We start from the raw sequence: 22,205 nt of genomic DNA, 5'->3' as shown, positions 1-22,205 counted from the left end.
GTTGTGACTATCTGTGCCTCTCTGGGGATTTCCGCAGTTGCCATTCTTTCCACTCTTGCCCATTCAGGACCCTTTCCTTTTGCTAAAAGGTACTCCTCCCTTATAAAGAGCCTTTGCAAGAATAGAACATTTTCTTTCCTGCTACCCCTAACAGTAGTTACTGTATGCTTTTTGCCCCCTGTATTTTACTGGGGGGAACCTCTTTTTCTTACGCTACTTTGAAACAAAGTAACCTGGAAGCCAGTCCTCCTTGCTTCCCTGGGACTTTTCCTATGACCTTTTATGAGAATGTCCTCCTTATTCCCCCTGCCCTGCCCTGAGGACATGTCAAGCTCTTTCCATTAATAATGAACTGTATGAATCGGATTGGGGGAGGGGAGGTGGCTGAGGGGGGAGATTAATTACCATTGCTACCTATTTTTAATTTCTGTAACATGCACCATGAGGGGGTAACGTACTGCCACTGGGCACTGATGCATTAATGGCTGACCAGTGGCAGTACATTACCCCCCCCCCCCCCAATGCTGCATATTGCAGAAATTAAAAATAGGTAGCATTTGTAATTAATGTCCCCTCAGCCTCCTCCCCTCCCCCAATGGGATCCAGACAGTTATGAATCTGCAGATGGCCGCATCCCGCATGGCATTTGGCAATGGCATTGGCAATCATTCATTATCAGCTTAGCTTAGCGCATGCTTACTTGTGCAATAAACACTTTATTGCTGAACTTGCTTGTTCCTCCTTGGCGGCTCCTCTAGGTTGCAGCTTCGGCAGCAGCTCTCTACGCTCCTCCCATCCGTGAGTGACATCCCGCCACCGGGACGGGACTACAAAGCGCCTTCATGGGGGGGTGAAGGGGCAGCACTGACAGGTAAGGCTGGTGTGGACTGTGTAGGCTTGTGCCAGGTGCAGGAGCGCACTTGGCACATTACAACAATAAGGTACAGACAGCTACAGTACAGCTAGCGGCACCGGCTAGTGTGTATTGTGAAGCACACTGCCGACACTTCACCTGTACCCCCCTCCCTCCAGCAAATTGTACCGCCCAGGGCATCCGCCTCTTCTGCCCCTGCCTTGTACCAGCCCTGGCCTACAGTATGTATCTCAATCTGTCTCGATACAATTCACCTATCATCCTCTGTACAGAAGCATTCAAGAAGGGGTAATGAGCATCCCAAGCCATTCAGGTTTCTCCTGCTTTACACAGCCCTGTGAACACATTTCCAGAAGTATTTATAGCATTGGGATGAGCTCAACTTTGCGCTGCTGGTGCTTCCTTGTTCTGTCAGAGAGCAGGTTAGATTGTGATCCAAGCTATGCTGAAAAACTGCAGTGTAGTTTGCAGAGATGTTCAGGTAGCAGCACCCAAAGGCTGGCTAGATAACAATTTCAATTCCTTTTTGAAGGAACCTAGGAGGATATACATTTTGGAACTGCCATTGCTAAATAAATCAAGTGGTCAAATGCTACCTGAATCCTAGTAGTTGCTTGTCTGACAACTTTCTGAGCTCGCCCACAGTCTCCTAGGTATAGAATGTGTGACTACAACCAGTTGACAGGCAGCATTTGTTAAAAAAAGTGACCTCTTGTGTATGAGAAATATAAATCCTTCATTCATCGACTATCGACTGAATATTCAGATTCCTTCATAAGCCCTATTGTGGCTGATTTTCTTTAGTATAGCTAAAGAAAGCTAAAATCAAATCTTTTTTTCTCTTTTGTTCACCGAGAGACACAGCCTTTGATTGTAGATCAAACATAACCAGTGGATTATAGTGCTATGTACAAGTGTAGGATACACTTCACAAAAAAAGTTAATATTGGTATAGCACCATCTAGTGCCCAAACCCCACGATTGCCAGAGATACCTATTGTTTAAGCATAGCATCCAGGAGTGAGAACTTGCTTTTTTCACCTCCAGAATTTTTATATTTTCTGCTACTGTTTTTCTCCGCTGTCAAGCATATGACTGGCAGACAGGTTGGATTGTGATCCTTAATATACCATCACTGGGTTTTTGATAAAATTGATCATAGTTTCTGTTCTGGTCTCCCAGACTATAACTTAAAGGGCCAGACTTTTATAGCAGGACCTTACTAGGAACAGGTACTTCTGGCAGGAACAAGTACTTCTGGGTCTAATAACTTTAATGGATCAAATGATTCATGTTCCAAAATATTTGTGTGATTCTTTGCTGGAATGATTAATGCCCTACATGACCGCATCATCAGTAGTTCTTTTTCAGATCTTATGGCTGAAATGTAGGTCTGTAGTTCAGACTTAAAAAAGCTTGGACTGAGCTTTCCTTTGCACTATGCTAGACAATATCATTAAAAACATCACAGGCGTCAAGAGCAGCTTTTTTTTTACAGCTTCGTAAGTGTCAAAGGACTAAACTCAAATATGGGCCCTCCTTTACAGCTCATAGACATTTCTTTCAACCCCAACGAAACACAGAAAAGGGGTCCAAGCATCTCAGCCCCTCTACTTCCACAGGGGCCAAATTACCTTGGCAGAAAAAGTCCTTCAAGGCCAGTGACAAAATCAGCTCAGCAGGAAGGTCTGTCTACACCCCAAAAAATGGGTCCAAGAGGTTGTTTATTATAGTTGCAAGAATTCCACGATCTTCTTCCAAAATGGTTTTCTGCATCCAACACATTTATTACCCCAGGAATTCCATGATGAAATTTTTAGCTTCCTGGATTTGTCAGAGTCACCAATGCTTCCCGAAGTTTGCTGTGAGGAATAAATGTGATGAGTTTGTGGCCTTTCATTTCAGACTCGACAAAAGTCTTAGCTCTGCTTCTTACCCTCCTTCACCTGAAAGGGATTCCCATTGTGAGATATCTAAATGATTTTCTTATGACAGCAAATTCATACCAGAGTTTGGAGATCAACCTGCAAATATCCCTAGGCACCGTACAGGACTTTGATTGGTTTATGAGTTTCCAGAGGCTTCATCGCAACAAGTGGTCCTCTTTTCCTTCATGCATTAGTGTTAGGCCTGATGGTCTCTATGTATGTAACAGTCCCCTTTACACACTTTCATATTTTAGCAAGAAATTCCCTGAAAAGGAGTTCCATCTCAGACAAAATCTGACTAATCATTTGGCAGATGATGACTGGCATCTGCAAGATTGGCCAGACCTTCTAACTTAAAGGTCCAGTCTTCAAGCCTGCTTCTAGGCTGCTGGCTTTAACAGCATTGCTTTTGAAGACCAGGTACTGAGAGACTCAGGATTGTCGGAGTGTATAATTCCTACCATGTTAAAGGCTTGTACTTCTGGTTGTGCAAGTCTTCAGGGCTGCCTTACTGCTTTTTGTGTGAATAGAATGCTTTCTTTTTTGTATCAAGGTATTACTTAAGTACAGGTAAGGGACAAGTTTAGGCCCTGGTCATTCTATTTCAACTCCCTTTAGCTAGTTGTTCCTTAATCCGCTCTGTCATACCGGGGGGAAACTCATGTGATTCTACTAGGTTAGATTTTCTTTTGGCTTCATAGGATCTTAATTTGATTTTCTCCATTCTACAGCATCCTTCAGTTGAGTACATTTGATAAATCCTGTTGCTGAGATTGTCCTAAAAGATTGACTTTATCTCAAAAGGGTCCTGTAAACAACCCTTTTTTGATTCTGCATGAAGCAAAGTGGTTCTGAGACCTCAGCTTTCCTTTCTACTAAACAAAGTCTCCACCTTTTAGTCTAATGATGATATTGTGCTGCTTTCTTCTAGAGTCTACCTACAGTACACTTCTACCCTTTCCGCACTTCCAGCATCTTCAGCTAAGCCTATGCCATGTGTAATAAATAATCATATTTTCTTGCAGCAGTTCATTCTAGGGAAGTTAGTGTCTCTTGGACCTTCCATCATTAGGTTTCACTTCTCAAAGTCCACAACCTAGTCTTCACTTGATACTTTTACCAAATTTTACAGGGCAGATGTAGTTGAATTGGTGGATGCTAGCGTTGGCTGCAAGGTCTTACAAATAGCAGTGTGGGGGTAAGGGTTCACTGTGTTCTTGCCTATTTTCTGCTGTTGGTGTTTTTGCCCACCTCTCTTACTTAGAGCTACTTGGAACTACTTGTGGATGTTCCAATGGTTCTGTTTGATCTATAATAAAAGGCTGTGTCTCTCAAAGACACAAAAGAAAAAGTCAGTTTTTGTACTAACCAAGTTAACTGAGAGATGCAGCCTCCATCCATCTCGCTAGTTGTATTTGGCCCATTACCTTTTTATTCTTTTATGTACAGCTTGCTACTAACTGGCTATCCCTGACAATGGTGGAGTCTGGTCACTAGATGATGCTATACATCTGGTAACTTTTTGTTTTATCTAGTGTCCCACTCTACTATATGCCACTATATCCAATGGTTTTGTTTGATCTACAATTAAAGGTTGTTTCTCTCAGTGAAGTCAGAGCAAATCATTTTATGGAGAGTATAAAAAAAATATACTTTTTTTTTAGTTTTGGATAGAGTAGGGGCTGGATGAAGGAAGGAAAAAAACAATGTTTTACAGTGGTCAATAGGGCAGTGGGTGACAACTCTGTAAAAGAGAATTTGAGAATTTTTCTTCACTTTGGAGAGATATCCTTCAACTTCCTGTTGTATCTCTTGGACAGGAAGTGAAATTAAATCTCCTTAATAGGACACAGATTTTAACAGATCTGCACAATGTCCCCCAAAATGAACTGTTTTTAGGAAGCTTTGACTTGCCCTGCATCTCTGTGTGGAGGCGAAACTCAAACAGCAGCGTTTAAAATTCCCTGTAATGTTGCTCCAGCTGGCTAATGCTGCTTCCAAAGAAATTGAAAACAAAAGGTACATTTTTGCGGGTACTGCTAAGACAAAATTAACATAATAACAATATATCCCACTTTAACTAACCTGCAAAGTGATTTTATTTTTATTGTTTTGATGAAAAGGTGGAACTAAATTTGAGAGCTAGGCAGGCATCAGGTTCTATTGTGTTTTAATCTAGTGATAACATTTATATTTTTATGTATAAATCTTATGTTTAGATCTTTTTCTAATATTTTTCAGGGCACTGATATTGGGAAGAGTACAGATGTTGCTTTACAAGATATGAATTATAGAAAAAGGACAAGTGAAACTGATGTTTCAGCTGTACTTTCCTGCTTCCCCAATCAAGGGGTCCTCTTGCCTTTCCAGAAAACCACAGTCACCCTTTGTTTTAATCCTAAGTAAGTACAATGCCTAATTTTTGCTTTTTCTGTGTTTATATATGCTATACATTGTTAAGAGCTTGCTTTACCAAATTTTTAACACTTCTTAGTAATGTGATATCATTTTTTTTTTGTAAATGAAGTTTGAGTAACACAAAATATTCCAAAATGAGATCACTTTATGGGAAAGACTATTTCTCTATGGTAAAAAACTTTACACTGGGAAATAGATAATACCACACCTTTCAAATCAGACTCTATAGTAGATATAAAAGTTAGAAGTGGATATAGCAGGCTACATGTTTATGTGCTTGCATAGAGGCAGATACAATGCCTCCATCAAATTTAGAGATGACTGAAAATATGACCGGGTTTGGCAGCCATGGACCAATCAAACTTTATCCTCGGGTTCTTTAGCTGCCTGCTCTTGATCATGATATGTTGAGTTATGTAATACACAGGAACCCCCTTTTTTTTCCCCCAGGAGGATATATGTTACTCAATTTCTTATGTCATAGTTCTCTGACACTTGAATGTACAATTGCATACTGTGTATGTTCTCCGACCATTACTGTCTCACTACAAGAACTGCTTTGTCATTAATTTTGTTATTTGGATTGTATCATGCCATATTTTTTCAATAAGGACCAACCTTGTTTGTTAAAAAATGTAGAGATGACTGCTGTATGGCCATGCTTTTAGATTCTCACTACAAAAGCAAAATGGCTTTTCTTGATCTTGACCAAATGCCTAAAGACCCCTCTTTATTCCAATTGCAGCCCTAGCAGAATCAGAGCTGTCACTATAAACCTTAGTCTTCCTCAACCCCTTTAATATAGAGGAACCCTTGAAATAACTTTCCAGACTCAGGGAACACCTGCTAATAATTACTATAGCTATACCTCATGATACATTAGTGTGATGGTCACTGGGAATGATGCTCCTTACATGTGTGGTCTTTACGAAGACTATGCCCCTTACAGAAGTCTAAAAGGATCCTTGTTGTCAGTGGTTACTTATCTGAAAGGGGAAACTTGCTCACTGCTCAAGGAACCCCCTAGAAACCTCTGGGGGAACCTTAGGGTTCCATGGAACCCTGGTTAAGAAACACTGCTCTATAGTGTTCCCGTTTGCTCCTCCCCAGCTGCTACATTATGGTTATGTAGAGAGGGGATGGAGGGATTTAGTAAGCCAGCACAGAAATATATTTGGGGCTCCAAGACGAATAGAGGGCTATGATCAGCATTGAGAGAGGGGGCAGTGCTACTACAAGGCCAGAGAGTACCTATGATGGTGATGGCAGAAATGTCCTGACAAGGTGGGTGACAGTTAGGGCTCATTTACACTTGCTTTGGCTTCAACACACATTAGCGGCTAGTTTACACTTGCTTCAAAACAAAGCTTCTGACAGGCTTTGTTAAAGCTTTCTGAACGCTAGTCAAAGCTCCGGTCACTAAATAAAATGGTTAGCTTACAGTCCTGTTTACACCTTACCATTTCTTTGCTTCAGATTTGCTTCAAAAATTATACTCCATGTAGCTTTAGTGGTGCTTCAAAGCATCTTCAAAGCCTCTATAGAAGTCCATTGCAAAGCTCTCTTGAAGCCCCACCAAAGCCCCCATCGTGGCTTCACCAAAGCCTCATTGAAGCTCCACCGAAGCCTCATCGAAGCCCCACCAAAGCCTCATTGAAGCCTCATCGAAACACCAAGCAAAAGCAAGGTGTAAGCAGGACTGTAAGCTTTATTTAGTGACAGGAGCTTTGACTGGCCTTCAGAGAGCTTTAACAAAGCGTGTCCGAAGCCTTGTTTTGAAGCAAATGTAAACTAGCCCTTACTGTCCTGATGTGTATACTGCAAGGTAAAGAGATGTTGGTCATTGCTGTTTGGGTTTGTGTGTTCTGGCCCCCTGATTAAAAACATAGGGGTGGATATTTGACAGATAGTCTGTCACTGTGTAAAGATGCAGATAATGCTTTTTTCAGCAGGATAAGGGTCTGTAAGTAGGTGTGAAACTGGTTTGAGTCAAGTGGGTGTTGCCTACAAAAGAGAGTATTATCTAGTCAGTGATTTCTCCTCAATACTTTGGTGTGTGTGCTCAGGTCTACTAAAGGCAAATCCACTTTGCACTACAAGTGCAATTGGAAGTACAGTCTCTGTAGCTCTGAGGGGGACATGCAAGAAAAATAAAAAACAGCATTTTTGCTTGCACATGATTGGATGATATAAATCAGCAGAGTTTCCCCTCATTTCGATCTTCCCTTCAGATCTACAGCGACTGCACTTCCAAGTGCACTTGTAGTGCGGAGTGGATTTGCCTTCAGTAAATAACCCCCATGTACCTTTGTTTTTGGCATATATAAAAGTGGGCAAAAAACCTAAAAACACATTCTGCTAAGTAGACCAGGTTCTTGGAAAACTCTCAGCTTAAATCTAAATCTCACAGGATTTATATTTCTTTTAGGCAAAATGAAGACATTGATTCAAATGAACTTCCATCCCAGCAGGACTATGCACTCTTCATGAGGTTTGAAATAGTAGGAAGCAAAGATGGATTCCTCCAGTCACATGCAGACATAAAAATGAGTAACATAGGTGGGTATCATACATTAAAACAGGAAAGATGCATAAATATTAGATCCCTAGTATGAAAAGCACAACAGGTTGGCTCAATACTCAAGAAAAAAGAAAAGTGTGTGATTTAATAGTTGCGTTTTGGTAATGTCAGACAAGCAGAAAAAATACAGAGAAAATCTTTTAGTATTAAAAAATGTTTTACCACCAATGCACCTTTTGTTTATTTTAAATTTCTAATTGGGTTATAATTCTACCTTCATCCTAATGAGGCCTTTAACCGGTGGACTGCCAAAAAACATTCTGTACACACAGCTGTCGCTTTCGCAGCCAATGTCAATGGCATAATAATACATCATGGTAGTCCCAAAATTCACAGCTGCAAAAGATATGAGTCTGTTATAATGTTAATCCATGTCCTCTTTATTATATGCAGAAGTGATCCCTTTTACAAACATAAACAGTGACCCTTCTTGCCCACTCTATGTCCTCTGACTCCAGGTTCAAAGTCATTGCAAAGCTAAGTGTTAAAAAGGAAAATCAAAGACTACGAGTCTTTTATTCTGTTTTGAAGCAATATGTATTGGCAGAATCCAGCACGTTTAAAACTTGTTGGCGTCGATACGTTTGCGCCACATTAGCATGGTAGCAATAGCAGAAGGGAGATTTCACAGCTTGAAACTTGATATTTTTGCTTGATATTTTTGATAAAATCTTATTGTCCATTAAGACTCAATATATCATTGAACCTTAAATGTTTTATAAATAACAGTAAGGCTCCATGTACCCTAGCAGCTCCTAAACTTAAGTTTAGGAGCTTTTTGGCATTTTTTTTTTGCCAAAGCTCCTTAACTCAACTCCGTAAAAGCCTGTGTCATGTACGCATAGGCTTTTAGCAGAGTTTAGGAGCTGCCACAGTTAGCGGAGCTTCAACCTCCCTCTCCAGAACGCAAAAGAATCGTGTTCAGGATAGGAACATTTTAACCTCCAGCCACCACGATTTTGGTGCATTTTCCTGCAGCCAGTGGTCAAAGTAGGCTATGAAGCCTTAACAGCTCCTAAAGGGACTTATTGTTTTTAGACCCTTGTGTGGTGTTTTTATTTTTATTTTTTTTTTGTATATTTCTTATTTTTTTATTTTATTTTTTTTGGTAGTCTGACACTTCTTGGGATGTAAGCAAACCTTTTATGTTTGCATTTATATTTTAAAAAAATATAAATGTTTTTAACACAAGTTAAAGTGACACTAAACTCAAATCCAAAAAGGCATTATATTGCAGCTTACCAAACATTAGGTTTTTTTCCCTTTGTTTTCACCTGGTGATCTGGCTAGTAACACACCTGCTGTTTTGGAGTGCCCCCACTCTGGATGAATGAGCACGAGGGCACCTTTGAACAACAGCATTGTCCGTCTGGGGGAGGGGAGTGTTAGATGGACTAGCAGATTTAAATACACCAACAAATTGAAGCAAAACTCCAGGTAATACTTTATAAACAGTTACAGCAAACCATTTTTGCCTTTTGGAAGAAAGGTTTTACATAAATAAATAAAAAGCTGCTGGAGAGCTTGTTCTTTAAAAAAATAGCAGACTTACTGGTCAGATCAGGTGAAAACAGAAAAGAAAGCCTAAAAAAAGAAAACAAATCTAGCAATCACATTTAAGAAATGGTAAGCTGCAATGTAATAATAATAATATTATGTGTAATATAATAAAAATGTATAATTTTTTCCCCCCTTTTATTGGTTGAACTAGATGGACTTTTCCAAAAATACTATTTATATAACTATGTTTGCTTGTGGGTTTAACACCGTTTTAAAGCCTTTTGACACTGGAGTTGCAATTTTCATTTTTGGCCACAAGATGGCATTAACACCTGATGCCAAAGAGAAGTGATTGACAACAAAATTTTGATTTAAGGTTTATTGCTAAATTTTTTATTTTACATTTTTGACTTGGTTTTAATCTTTTTAATTATAGAGGCATTGTGTGAAGGTGGTGTTCTCCTTATTATTGCTGTACAGTAAAACATAGAGAGGGAATGGCTTATTAGGTATTCTGTATTGTAGCCTTTATATTTGATATGGATGGCGTCAGCGCTACCCACTAGCCCCTTGACGACGTATTTTGTGACGAAACGCAGAGCTAGCACTGACGTCATCATGCCCTCTCAGCCGAGCGGAGTTTTCTTACATGCGTTTTGTCTTTCATCCTTGTGAGTATCTCTCTATATAATAAATACATGGTGGTTATGCAGTATACTCAATCAGGTTCTGTGTTTTTTGGAGAACTTTTGATTGCTAGTACAGCAGTGGAAAGCCTTCTGTTCCATATCCATCGGTGTCCCTGGTATATAATAAGCGCTGTTAGACCTCCTATATTAAGGGTCTAACCATCTGGTAAGCGTAGTCACTCCACTGCGGTGGAGCACTGTTGGGAATCACAGATGAATAATATTATGTGTGGATAATCACTTTTGGACATTCATTTAATTTACTTTGTAGTCACACATCTGGTTCACATATGGTTCACTTATCACACTTATTAAGCTTGCTGTATTAGTTGATTGCTCTATTTTGTTTTTTTGCTTGGTTCTTAAAGAGATTACTCAACATTTCTAGGTTTGTGCTTGCTGTTATCCAGTATTCAGGTATATGTGAGTGCAGCTGTCTGATTTAAATTGTATTTGTTTATTCATTTAATTATTATTACACATATCACTGAGTGCAGATTTTTTTGGACACTTTAGACTCACACTGGTTTGTACTTACAAGTGTTCTTGGGCACACTTCCTTGCTAACCAGACCAGGAAGCATGGGGGGTCCGCAAAGTGGGGCAAGTTCCCCCCTGAAATCAGGGATCGGCAAGGTGTCTGTAAACGGTCTTTGCGGTAGGCCACCTGCCCTGGGGTTGCTTTGATCTGTGGATCCAAATACAGAGTCCTCCCCTCCTGTGTACTGTACATCACACATGTCACAGAGCTTGCATCTGAATTCTTCGGCTGCGCTGTAACAAAGTCCCGCCTCTTAGACCGGCGGCTCCTCCTGTGATAGACAGAACAGGAGGTCTAGGACACTCCGTGACATAGCGAGAGATCCAGGCACTGGTGAGTCTGCATTGATGGGCACAGACTGAGTCTACATTGATGGGCACAGACCAAGACTGCACTGATCGGCACAGACCGAGGCGGCATTGGCGGGAACAGACTGAGTCTGCATTGATGGGCACAATGTATATGTTAATTAATCTGAGCTAAACCCAACACCCTAGAATGTGATGCTTAAACAAAATAAGCAAGAAACGTGATAAAGATAATACAAAATTAAATACTTAAAATAGAAAAAATAAATTTTGAAATTAAAGTGAATGCTGCTATCTTCTGACAAAATTAAATACTTAATTAAGACAAATTATATAGACACAAAGAAGACTGCGCAAATTAATACACCCAAATATGTGAATAAAGGTGTCACTCATTACTACATAAAATTTATCTCTAATGTGAAAAAAAAAATCCAAAAACATTAAAGTTTAAATAAATCTATGATGAAAGGATGATCCTCCCACAAAAAAGTGAATATATATTCCACACAAATATTTATGTTAAATGTATCAAAAGATTGTCCAGAATGCAACAAATTAGCAAATGTAAAGAGACAAGGAGATTTGATGATGCCGCCCCGCACACTCTGCACAATGGTCCTGTGTTTTAACTCTGGACAGTAAACATACAATCACATGGTTGGCCTCTTTCCGAAAAAGATGGACCCCAGATGATAAGGGTCACACTCGCCTGGTAGCAGCCATACACTCCAACAATCCCTCACCCGATCGGCTCCAGAGATTGGATCAGCGGCTCTTTCTCATCAGGAACGCCACACTGGAACGATCACTTCATGCACTCCAGTACGCTTAACTGGTCCCGGGCACGGTTTGGAGCACTCGCCCAGGAGGCCGAACTGCACCCGGGACTGGGTAATGGTGCTAGTATGAGTGCATCCTTAGTGTATCTACATGTTTTTGCCTACTGCTTTGTTGTACTGTTTGGGTCCCTTCACAACATTTGTGAAGAAAACAGGAAACATTCGAAAAACACCTTCAAACATAAATAGCAGTTTGTTTTCTGGTAGCCCTAGAGAGTCCAAAATCTGGTGCAGCTGTGCTTGCTAGCCAATCAGCTTCTAATTTCAGCTTGTTCAATTAAGCTTTGACAATAAAACCTGGAAGCTGATTGGTTTCTATACTGAGCTGCACCAGATTTTGTACTCTCCAATTTTAGTAAATTAAACCCAATGTGTTAAATGACAAAAATGAAAATGATTTGTAAGATTATTGTCTGAATTAAAGCTATTACATTGTCATTACCGTCTTTGCTTTTTTTATTTTCATTGCAGGACAAAATAAACGCTATGTGGAACTGGCTGCCACTGGCTCTGCTTTCCCGGTCACATTAACATTCAGTCCAGGGACAACATACAATTTTAAGGAATGCTTGATTGGTGAAAGGATCGATATTCTCTGTTCGCTAAAAAATGAGTCTCAATTCCTCCCTGTGGTGTTCAGCTTTCGCAAGATATCCCATTTTCATATCTCTCCAGCTAATGGAAAGATAGAGCCAGGACATTCACAGGTACAAAAACAGCTTTCTAGATCTGAAAAGCATTAGCATTACAGATAAAGCTGTCCAAGATTTGGTAAATCTGTTAACATGAATTTCTGTCTTTTTTGTCTCTGTATGCATCTGTTAACTAAGTTCAATAGCTGTATTCTGTAACGTGATGACAACAGTAATGACTTGAATAACATTCTTTGTACTTGTAATGTTTAAAACGGAACAATACAGTTTCTTTAAGGTGTCCCTAGACCTAAAATGCAGTGTTATTGTGTAAAAAAAAAAAAAAAAAAAAAAAGGAAAAAAATTTTTTTTTAGATGTAGAAACCTAACCAAACGAATCTATCTATCTATCTATCTATCTATCTATCTATCTATCTATCTATCTATCTATCTATCTATCTATCTATCTATCTATCTATCTATATCTAGCCTTTTTGAACAGAGGTGTTGTGGCACCCTGGGGTGCTTTCTGGGTTCTTCAGGGGTGCCTTGGAAAATTACCCCATATTGGTAAAAAATTGTTCACAAGCCAGCGAGTGGATCAACCCTGACTTTTTGTTTCACAAAGCCAGTTTTACTTATGTATCATTACAACCAGCCGCTAGTTTCCTAAGAACCGATAATATAATTGAATGAAAAGTAGCACAACAGTGGTGCTCCTTTTTTTTTTGTCCCTCCCTGTCAGCATTGGGGTTACATTACCTGAGTAAGAGAGAGAAATGTTGGATTACTAGTCAGTACCAGTGTAAAAAGCTGTATTTGCTTTGTAAGAATCACATCTAAAGTTCGGTGTCCAACATGTGTGGATGTGGCTGCATTATAGAGAACTTCTAGTTTTGTTTTTTACATTTTAGAATGGGGTGCCTTGAGATTGTACAGACTGAAAAAACGGTTGAGAAACACTGCCCTAAGTATTGAATCCAAAGTATAGATGATATAATCCTAGAATGATCCCTCAAAAGCAAGCTCCCATATGTCCATTCCGACTCAATGCATGTCTAAAGAAGTGCTGATGAGACTGTGTTTCAGAAAAACATAAAGTATGGAGCTATTATCTTTTGTATTATATTAAATACACAGAGCTACTGTCCTAACTAAGACTGATTTCAAACCTGGCCATGTGCTGCTGTCTGTTAGTAGCATAAATACCTCATAAGATGCAATGATTAGTTATAGAAAGTGCTTACCACAATAGCTTTAATGTGATTGTAATTGGAAAAAATGTTTTGTTTTTGAAATAACAAACATAACATACTTACCTGCTCTGCGCAATGGTTTGGCACAAAGCAGCCCCAATCCTCTCCTTCTCAGGTCACCCGGGAATACATCAGGGACGTGCAGTCAGGGGAGGCAGGGGAGGCTTTGTGGGATAAAAAAAAAAGATAGCGCTTTGAGGGTCGTAGCTCAGCGACTTAGGGTCACAAAGACCTCAAGTTTGGGGGTAGGGAGTAGGTAGCCGAAGTCCTGCCCCACCACTGGTCAAAATGGGGCTCCTGAGACCTATGGTTCCAGAAATACGGGGCTGCTTGCGCAGCCTGTCAGAAGCTACATACAGAGCGGCCAGTTTAAATACAAGCTGGCACACTCTGTTTGCGGCAGACTGAGAGGATGAGCTCACAGTGCCTCAATGGACAGCTTGGAGCCTTGTACCAATGGTAAAGTACCATTGGCCCCAGCTGTCCAATAAAAATGCTGCAGCAAAGGCTCTCCTCTCACTGCAGTGTCATAGAAGGGGCATGTGTCTAAAAGTCAAATACTCCCTTCCAGCCCAGCCCTTCTAACTACAAGGAAAAAACATGTGTTTATGTGTATAAGATTTACCCATAATCCCATGTTTTTTTCACACAGTTAAGAGGGAGAATGAGAATCTGCTGCTGTTGAAAAGGTACAAGCTAAATAATATATTATTATGCTATATGTTATAAGATAATCATTTATTATTTATCTATTTACTGTAAAATTACTGGTTTGAAGTTATAAATTCAAACTTCAGTAATTTGTCCATTAAGCCACCTGCTTGAGTACAGTTTTTGAAAATATAGTAAATTACCTTAAAAACAATATATAATAATTATTTGTATATTACTTATGGTAACCCAGGCCAATGCTGACACTTCTCTTCTACGTGTAAAAATCATCATTTTTTTGCTAGAAAATTACTCAGAGCCCCCAAACAATGAATATATTGTTTCAGCAGACACCCTAAGGAACAAAATGGTGGTTGTTGCAACTTTTTATGTTACACGGTATTTGTGCAGCAATTTTTCAAACCCGTTTTTTTTTTTTTAAAGAAACCCACTAGATGGTGTTACGCCAAGTAAATAGATACCTAACGTGTCACGCTTTAAAATTGCGCACACTTGTGGAATGGCGCCAAACTTCAGTACTTAAAAATTTCCATAAGCGACTCTTTAAAAAAATGTACAGGTTACATGTTTAGAGTTACAGAGGAGGTCTAGTACTAGAATTATTGCTCTCGCTCTAACGTTTGTGGCGTATGTAACCTGTGTGTATCTGGCTCTGATACTAGCCACTGACCTCACCAGCCACTGACCTCGCCGTAAGACCCTGGAATACATGTATTCCCACACCTGCATGCAGCCACACACAAAATGCGGCGCTTTAAAGAAAACACACAGGATGCCATTAACTCTTACTGGCATCCCCATGTACTGAAATAGGCAGTGCAGTTTCCTGCATGAGGAAAAGCATGGTGCAGAAGTACCATTTGATTTTTGTGCAGGCTTGTTTTAGAAAAGGTATGGGGACCTCTTCCCTGCTGGAAAAGCAGGCACAGTAGCTAATTTAAATAAATGGGCTGCCATGACTGTGCAAACGGGGCACGAAGAGCCACGTAGATTTGAATAGAATGTAAAATAATGGTTTCAGAAAGTACTCTGAATTACATTTTTTCATGCCTTTTGGATCATTAAAAGAGAAGTATGGCCAAAGCACTCACAGGGGTGCACTTGCTTGTGCTATTCTTTGACCAAGAATCAGCCTACAGTAGGCTAAAGCTTACTGTTGGCTGATATTATAGAGCCTCTCCAGGATATGAAAGAACCTTGGCCATATTGTTCAGATCTGTCCAGCTGCCTGATTTACAGCTGACTTAAACTCTCAGAGTGTGACTGAGACCCGAAGCCAACTGAACCCTCCTCTTCTCCTGCACTGCCCTTTCAGCACTACAGTCAGTGCTGGAAGGGCAGAATGGAGAGTGGTGACAGACAGTCACTGCTCTCTGCTCAGAGCTAACCAAGGACTGAGTGATTATGTGATCACTCAGTTCTTGGGCTTAGAACAGGTGGGGAACAGCTGCAGCATCAGACCAATAATGAAGGTGAGCATGTGTGTTTGCTTTTTTTATAATCCAAACCTACTCCTTTACCATTTTGGGTGTCTGTTGGTAAAAGCCCAGCAATTAAGGACAATTTACCCAGTTCTTTAATAAGAATACACATCTTTAATAAGAATACACAGCAATCAGTACTTTAGTGGTTTTTGTGTCTAATGTTTATGCTCTTTTTTTAGGATGTGATGTTTTCGTTTGTTCCACATCAAGCAGGAACTTTTAAAGTAAAACAAGTGGTGGATATTTTGGGTCCTACATCAGATGATAATTTGTCACCCCTAAAAACAAAAGAATTTCACCAAAAAAAGCTCACTTTCTTAGCAACTTGCAAACCATCAACTAACAAAATTATCATGAGAGTCAACCCGGGTAAGTTAATTTAAATAGCTATATCTGTATGTTTGGTGAGAAAGTGAGGATATCTGTCCAAATATTAAGGTTTACCTGGAAACAATCATTTATCATAATGATTCAAAACACATTAGCAAATCCACTAATGGATGGTTTAAAAAGAAAAAATGGAGGGTTGTGGACTGGCCTAGTTGAAGTTCTAATTCAAATCAAATTGAAATGTTGTGGATGATTTGAAACAGGCAGTTCATGCAAGGAAGCCCACAAGCATGTTGCAGCTGAAGGAATTTTGGATGGAGGATGTCAGAATGGTGAGCAATATGCAAAATGCTGATGAGCATTTTTGCCAAAGGGAGCAATACCAGCTTTTGAGGCCAGCAGTATACTCACTTTTTATCATAATATAAAATTATATCTGTTGCTAATTTTGTTGAATAAATATTTGAAACGGACAAATTTACAGCATGTGTTTTTGCAAGTATACTACCTTTCTCTAAAGGCACCGTGTGAATGAAGATCCAATGCTTGCCTGTTCAAGTATGTTAAAAAACTCAAATATTTTCATGTGGGGTACTTGTTTATTTATTTTTTACATGACTATGTTTATATCCCCTCTTTACTTTCTTACAAGCCTGGCACTTTAGTTGGGGTGTCGGGGACAAGTGCTTTCTTGTCTACTGTCTGACCTGGCATTTTTAGGAAATGGGAGACAGTTGACAGATTATAAAATCTCACACTTCAGATGACCTATGCCCCTCTGCCTAAGCAGTTGCAGTTTGTGTATTTCTATCCTCTCACACTCTCTATAAGCAGGAAGGTCTATAAAAGTTGCTGAGACACATTCTGTAATGTTGTTTGTTGGCAGCATTGTCCAGATAAATGTAGTACATTAAAAACAATGTCTAGTAGTGTTAAATAAAATTGTACCAGTGTTGGCTAGAATATAGAATGACACCAGTTATATTCACTAGACATTTTATAGCAGTAATGCCTGTTAAAAATATCTCTGGGGGAAAAAATACACAAAAATGTTTACTGTTACATTAAGACAAATGTTCAGTGACTGGCACCAACGGTGATATTTTTTCTGCTGCATATCAAATCTAGTAAGCTCAGAAATAATTTTGGTACCTACTAGTACTATTTATGTCAAGCCCCAGTAGAATAATGTTTATGTATATTTTATACACTTCTAAATGGATGTTTTATATTTTTTACAGTGTGTGTATGTATATGTGTGTGTATATGTATATATGTATGTATATATAATATGTGTGTGTGTGTGTGTGTGTGTATGTTTGGTTCAGGTCTTAACTACCAAAAGTACTGATTCCTTTTCTTTAAACATTGCAATACATTCATTGCTTACCGCAGGTCAGAGAACATAGCCTCAGTATTTACCATTTTTATTGCAGGAATTACTCCTTTGATTACTAACCCTGTTGGACAGTTCGTGCAAGCAGCACCCCAAGAATCTACAATGGCAACAGAATCCTCACGCATGGCTACTTTGAATGCAGCTAAAACACACATACACGATCACCAGAAAACAAGTGGTGTTTACAAAGACGTGCAAGTGGCATTTCCAAATGATCGAGCAGCGAGCATAAGACCTAGTGACCGCAAAGCACAATACAGGTACTGTAGGTTTATTCAACTGTGTTATTGCGAAGAATGTTATGGCACTATAGCGAAGGAGCAGTTATACAAATTTAAAAGGTGATAATTTCTTTAGCCTGATGAAACCTTTCATGATTTTTAAAATAGCCACTGGTTGCTTATTAGTGCAACTTTTATTAGTGTTGTGTTTTAGGTTATATGCTGTAACCTGTACATTCTGTACTTCTCATAATAACCATTGTTTTTAATTCCCTTTGACAAATCCTAGGCATAGCTTTATTTTCAGGTTATTAAAAAAATTCTCATCATTCATCATCATTCGCATTACAGGACAGCTACTGAAAAAATGTTGTATTCTGATAAATGTATCACTGCATCCATTAATATACAAATATTAATAGTGTACCGTTAATGAATTCTTTCTTTTTTCCTATTTCACATGCCTTAATTCATATTTTTCTCCTCATTTACATACTGTTTAAGCTGTCTAGCCAAAATGACAGCTAGAGGGTTTGAACAAAACTATATCACTGCAGAAAGGATGCATGAACAGTTACATAGTTACATAGTTAGTCAGGTTGAAAAAAGACACAAGTCCATCTAGTTCAACCAATAAAAAGAGGAAAAAAAAACAACATTTTTTTTACAATCCCATATACACAATCCTATACCCGCAGTTGATCCAGAGGAAGGCAAAAAAAACCCAGCAAATTGCTGCAGCAGGGGAAAACATTCCTTCTTGATCCTCTCAAGAGGCAATTGGATGTTCCCCGGATCAACTTTACTTGTAAATGTTAGTATCCAGTTCAGTGGAGGTTAATAGTGCTGAGGGAGCTGTAACAGGCACTCATCGCCCATTTTGCGCAGCTCCCCCATTCATTGAAGCCATACTACGACCATAAATAAAATTAAACGGGATCTATGAAAGGGTTCCCTCCATTCATAGATCTTGGCTCATTTAGAGAAGCTGTAGCATGGTTTCTATGAATGGCAGAGCTGGATGGAAAGGGCAATCATAGTTGGGCACTCTTTATGAATGCTTGTCACAGCTCCATTAGCGCCCCCATTGCATGGAACGATTATTAGTAGATCATGCCCCCTTTGCTAATTTTATTTATTTATTTATTTATTTTTTTGCTTTTGTATAAACTTTTTAACTCTGGGCTCCATTCTCCCCACTTGACAATCATTGTGAATAAAGATGCGTAGCTGACTTTCTCAGGGAGTGGGGCCATGATGTCCTGAATTCACAGTATGTGGTTAATCTTCTGGTTTGTGTGCCAGTAGGATTTTAGATTAAAATATATCTTTGGGTTTAGAAAGAACACTTTATCTTTGTGTTTCTGGTGATGTTTGATTTTTAATGAATATGTCAGCAGTCTTGGGCTTTCAGGTCAATACTTAACAGGTGTGGCTAACGTAAAATATAGACATAAAATACCCACTACAGTTGGTGGTGTCACATGACCTCACCTTGTTTGATTTGGTTTCTTGATCGGTGGCTTTTTTTTTCCATCCGGCTTAAAAAATTCATAAACACAATGAATTTAAATGAAAAATCTTAACGTGACATTTGGATCAACAACAAATGCACAAATGCATACATAAATCTTGAATTTTTAGCAATGCAAGTTTTGAGAAACTGTCTAAAATGTTACTTTAAGACTGAAACTACTAAAGTTTACCCTATTGTTAATCGATGTCAAAAACCCAATGTAACACTCATCAAAAATTGTGTGATGATCAGGGGTCAGGCTCAAAGACCAGTTCCTATAGCAGTAGCGGAACTACCACTGACCAGCAGGATAGGTACTCAGGCAGTCACCCTCATAAATGACACAGACTCACCTGACGTGCCAAATCGGCGACAATTCCCTGCAATGGCAGTGTCCGAACTGGTGCGACGCCGCACCAATTCCCAAAAGTAGTTTCTGCACTACTTTTGTTGATTTCAGGGTGCGACTTCCATTGACATCTGTACAGAAACCCGCACAGATGTCTCTGAAATCGCCCCCGAAGTCAGGACTGACATGCAGGAATGAAATTGTACGAGTTCAGCTGAACTCACACAATTTCATTCCCACAGTCAATGTGACCCCGGGCTAAGTTTGATAATGAGTAGTTGCAGGTTGAGATCAGGCAGAAGCGTAGTTGAGGAACAAGCCAAGGGTCAATAATGAGTGGTAGCAAAATATGGACGGCAGCAGGGAAGACAGGAGTGGGATACTGGCTGGAGAGAGCACAGTAATCTGGCAAACAGGAAGTGCAAAGACATGGCTTAAATCAGGAAGTTCATAGGAGGAGCAAAGAGTTCAGGGTTCAAGACAGGATCCTTCAAGGAATTGTCCAGGGAACTGTCCAGCATTCCAGGTAGCTCAGCAAGAAGAGACATTGCCTGACACAGCAGAGGTTCCAGGTTCAAATCCAGGCCTTGACAAACTTTGGTTGTAGAAATCTCTCAGCCAAGGTGTGACGTGCCTCTGCAAATGACAGCTAGAGTTCTCTAATTAGTAATGCTCATGTTCCCTTTTGATTGTGCAGCGCTAGTTGTAACACAATGGGGGAACATCGAATTCACATAGAGGGCAGCAGACCCTCTGTGAAGCCTGCAGCCTGGGAAAGAGGAGCACTTGGACTTTCATTGTTATAAAGAACACTAACAGTATAGCACTTATAATTAACAGATTTCTGGCACCTGCCATTGAGATACAATTTTTTTTTTATTAAGAGAGAGTTAATTTAGGTTTTAAACTCCTTCTCTGTTCCAATCGACTTTTATATTTTGCACTGTTCTTAGCACAATAACATTTTCCTAGCTTCTTAAAGCTCTCTAGAAATGGTGATATTTTCCACTAGAATTTCAAGATTCATCCAGCTGCTACAGCCAAATAATGGTGTCCGTAATTTATGTCAAGTAAATAAATGTGTAATCCACCTGCAATTGTGTGACACCTTCATTATGCCCTGTGGAGACACAAACCACTGCCAATGATCTTATCAGCAAATCACTTTAGAACCTTTTTGATTGTTGTGTTTAAAATACTTGATGTATATTTTTTTTGGAGCACATATTTTACATAACTTACAGCATGAAATATAAAATAATAAAATAAAAATTATTATCTAATAGGACTATTTTTACCAAAATGGAAAGATATAACTATGTAGATCCTGATTATGCATACACAGAAGAAGAAGAAACAATAAAGCAAACCCATAAGGACTATTATACCAATTATATAAAAGACAGGAGGGAGCTACGCCTTAAAGAGAAGAAAGACAGGTATATTGTCTTTGTAATCAACCATATACTATATCTTAAGAGATAGTGTATTACATGCTTTCCACTCTATGTCTTTGCATGTTACATTTAAGTTTATTATCTTATGTTTTTCTATCTTAACTTATTTTCTTATAGAGAGTTTCAAGAAACAAACAATGATATAGAAATTGGGATTACACCAGCAGCAGGTCTACAGCCACCCACTTACTCAGTTGCTGAATGTTTTAATGAACAGAAAAAGCCAAAAACTGCTCCCGTCACCAAAGGTCGCATGATGACAACTCGCCAGCTGGCATCTGCAGAATCTAGATCTGTGACCAAAGAAGTAAGTATCTTATACTTTGAAGTGCTAGGACCATGTGGTGCTTGCAAATACCTGTGTAAGCCTTCAAATTGATCTCTGTGTCACTGTGAAATTACTTGGATGAGGCTATGCACAGGAAATTGAATGATCGGTAAGTAAAATTTACCAGTACACTTCTCTTTTTTGGTCCCCTTTGGTCTGTTAAATATACCATTGAAAGTGTTTTTTCTTTTTTTTAACCATTCAATAACTGATTTAATTGTTCTTGCTAGAATATTATCAGCCAGCTGATAACTTCCTGTGCCTGTGTTTCATTCTTTAGATGGGTATACACACTTATTTTATTTATTTATTTTTTTTGTTCAGCCGGGATGAATTCAGTGGGATGAATTTAAAAAAAAGAATTGGTTCCCCAATCCACACAATCCAGGTGTGCTATTCTGTTCTGACAATGGGATTCCTCTGCTGTCAGAATACACTGATCAGCGCTGAAGCTGATTGGCTGCAATGACTGATTGAATAAAGTAGATTTCAGATCCATTCCCCACTATTATAGAGAAGATTGGAGAGAGTAGTTTTGTGTTAGTGTGACAACACTGCTTCTCCTTGGCTACAGTACAGTACAGTAAGTAAATATCACCTTAGGCCAGGAAGTCTGTTATTGGCAGAATCACAAGGTGAAAACAATAAAAAAAAAAACTGAAAAAGAAAACAAATGCAGCCATCACATCTGAGGACGGGTAGGCTGAATTATATTAGTTTTTTGTTCATGGGTTTACATAAGCTTTAAGCCCCATTTCCTCTCAACGCTAAGCCCTGCCTCTGTCATTCTGTCATTTGATAGTTGAATGACAGGGGGTGGGAGCTTGTGCTCATGCGCAGAAGTCTAAGCCCTAGGAACAGTCTATTCCTAAGGCCAAAAA

The 22,205-nt window shown here is 39.2% G+C and overlaps 1 protein-coding gene across 2 annotated transcripts in view; it reads left to right on the top strand.

Moving 5' to 3' along the window:
- CFAP47 (cilia and flagella associated protein 47) overlaps nucleotides 1-22,205 on the top strand; it is a 769,322-nt gene that overhangs the window by 89,011 nt on the left and 658,106 nt on the right. For both annotated transcript variants that reach the window (XM_073614843.1, XM_073614844.1), the window contains exons 7-13: nucleotides 5,044-5,204; nucleotides 7,649-7,779; nucleotides 12,152-12,387; nucleotides 15,904-16,093; nucleotides 17,491-17,713; nucleotides 20,826-20,978; nucleotides 21,114-21,303. In XM_073614843.1, the coding sequence (XP_073470944.1) occupies nucleotides 5,044-5,204; nucleotides 7,649-7,779; nucleotides 12,152-12,387; nucleotides 15,904-16,093; nucleotides 17,491-17,713; nucleotides 20,826-20,978; nucleotides 21,114-21,303 (1,284 nt within the window). The remainder of the gene's footprint in view (nucleotides 1-5,043; nucleotides 5,205-7,648; nucleotides 7,780-12,151; nucleotides 12,388-15,903; nucleotides 16,094-17,490; nucleotides 17,714-20,825; nucleotides 20,979-21,113; nucleotides 21,304-22,205) is intronic.

The sequence above is a fragment of the Aquarana catesbeiana genome, linkage group LG02 (genome assembly GCF_042186555.1).
Source record: "Aquarana catesbeiana isolate 2022-GZ linkage group LG02, ASM4218655v1, whole genome shotgun sequence".
NCBI lineage: Eukaryota > Metazoa > Chordata > Amphibia > Anura > Ranidae > Aquarana > Aquarana catesbeiana.
This window is presented reverse-complemented; position numbering and strand designations above follow the sequence as displayed.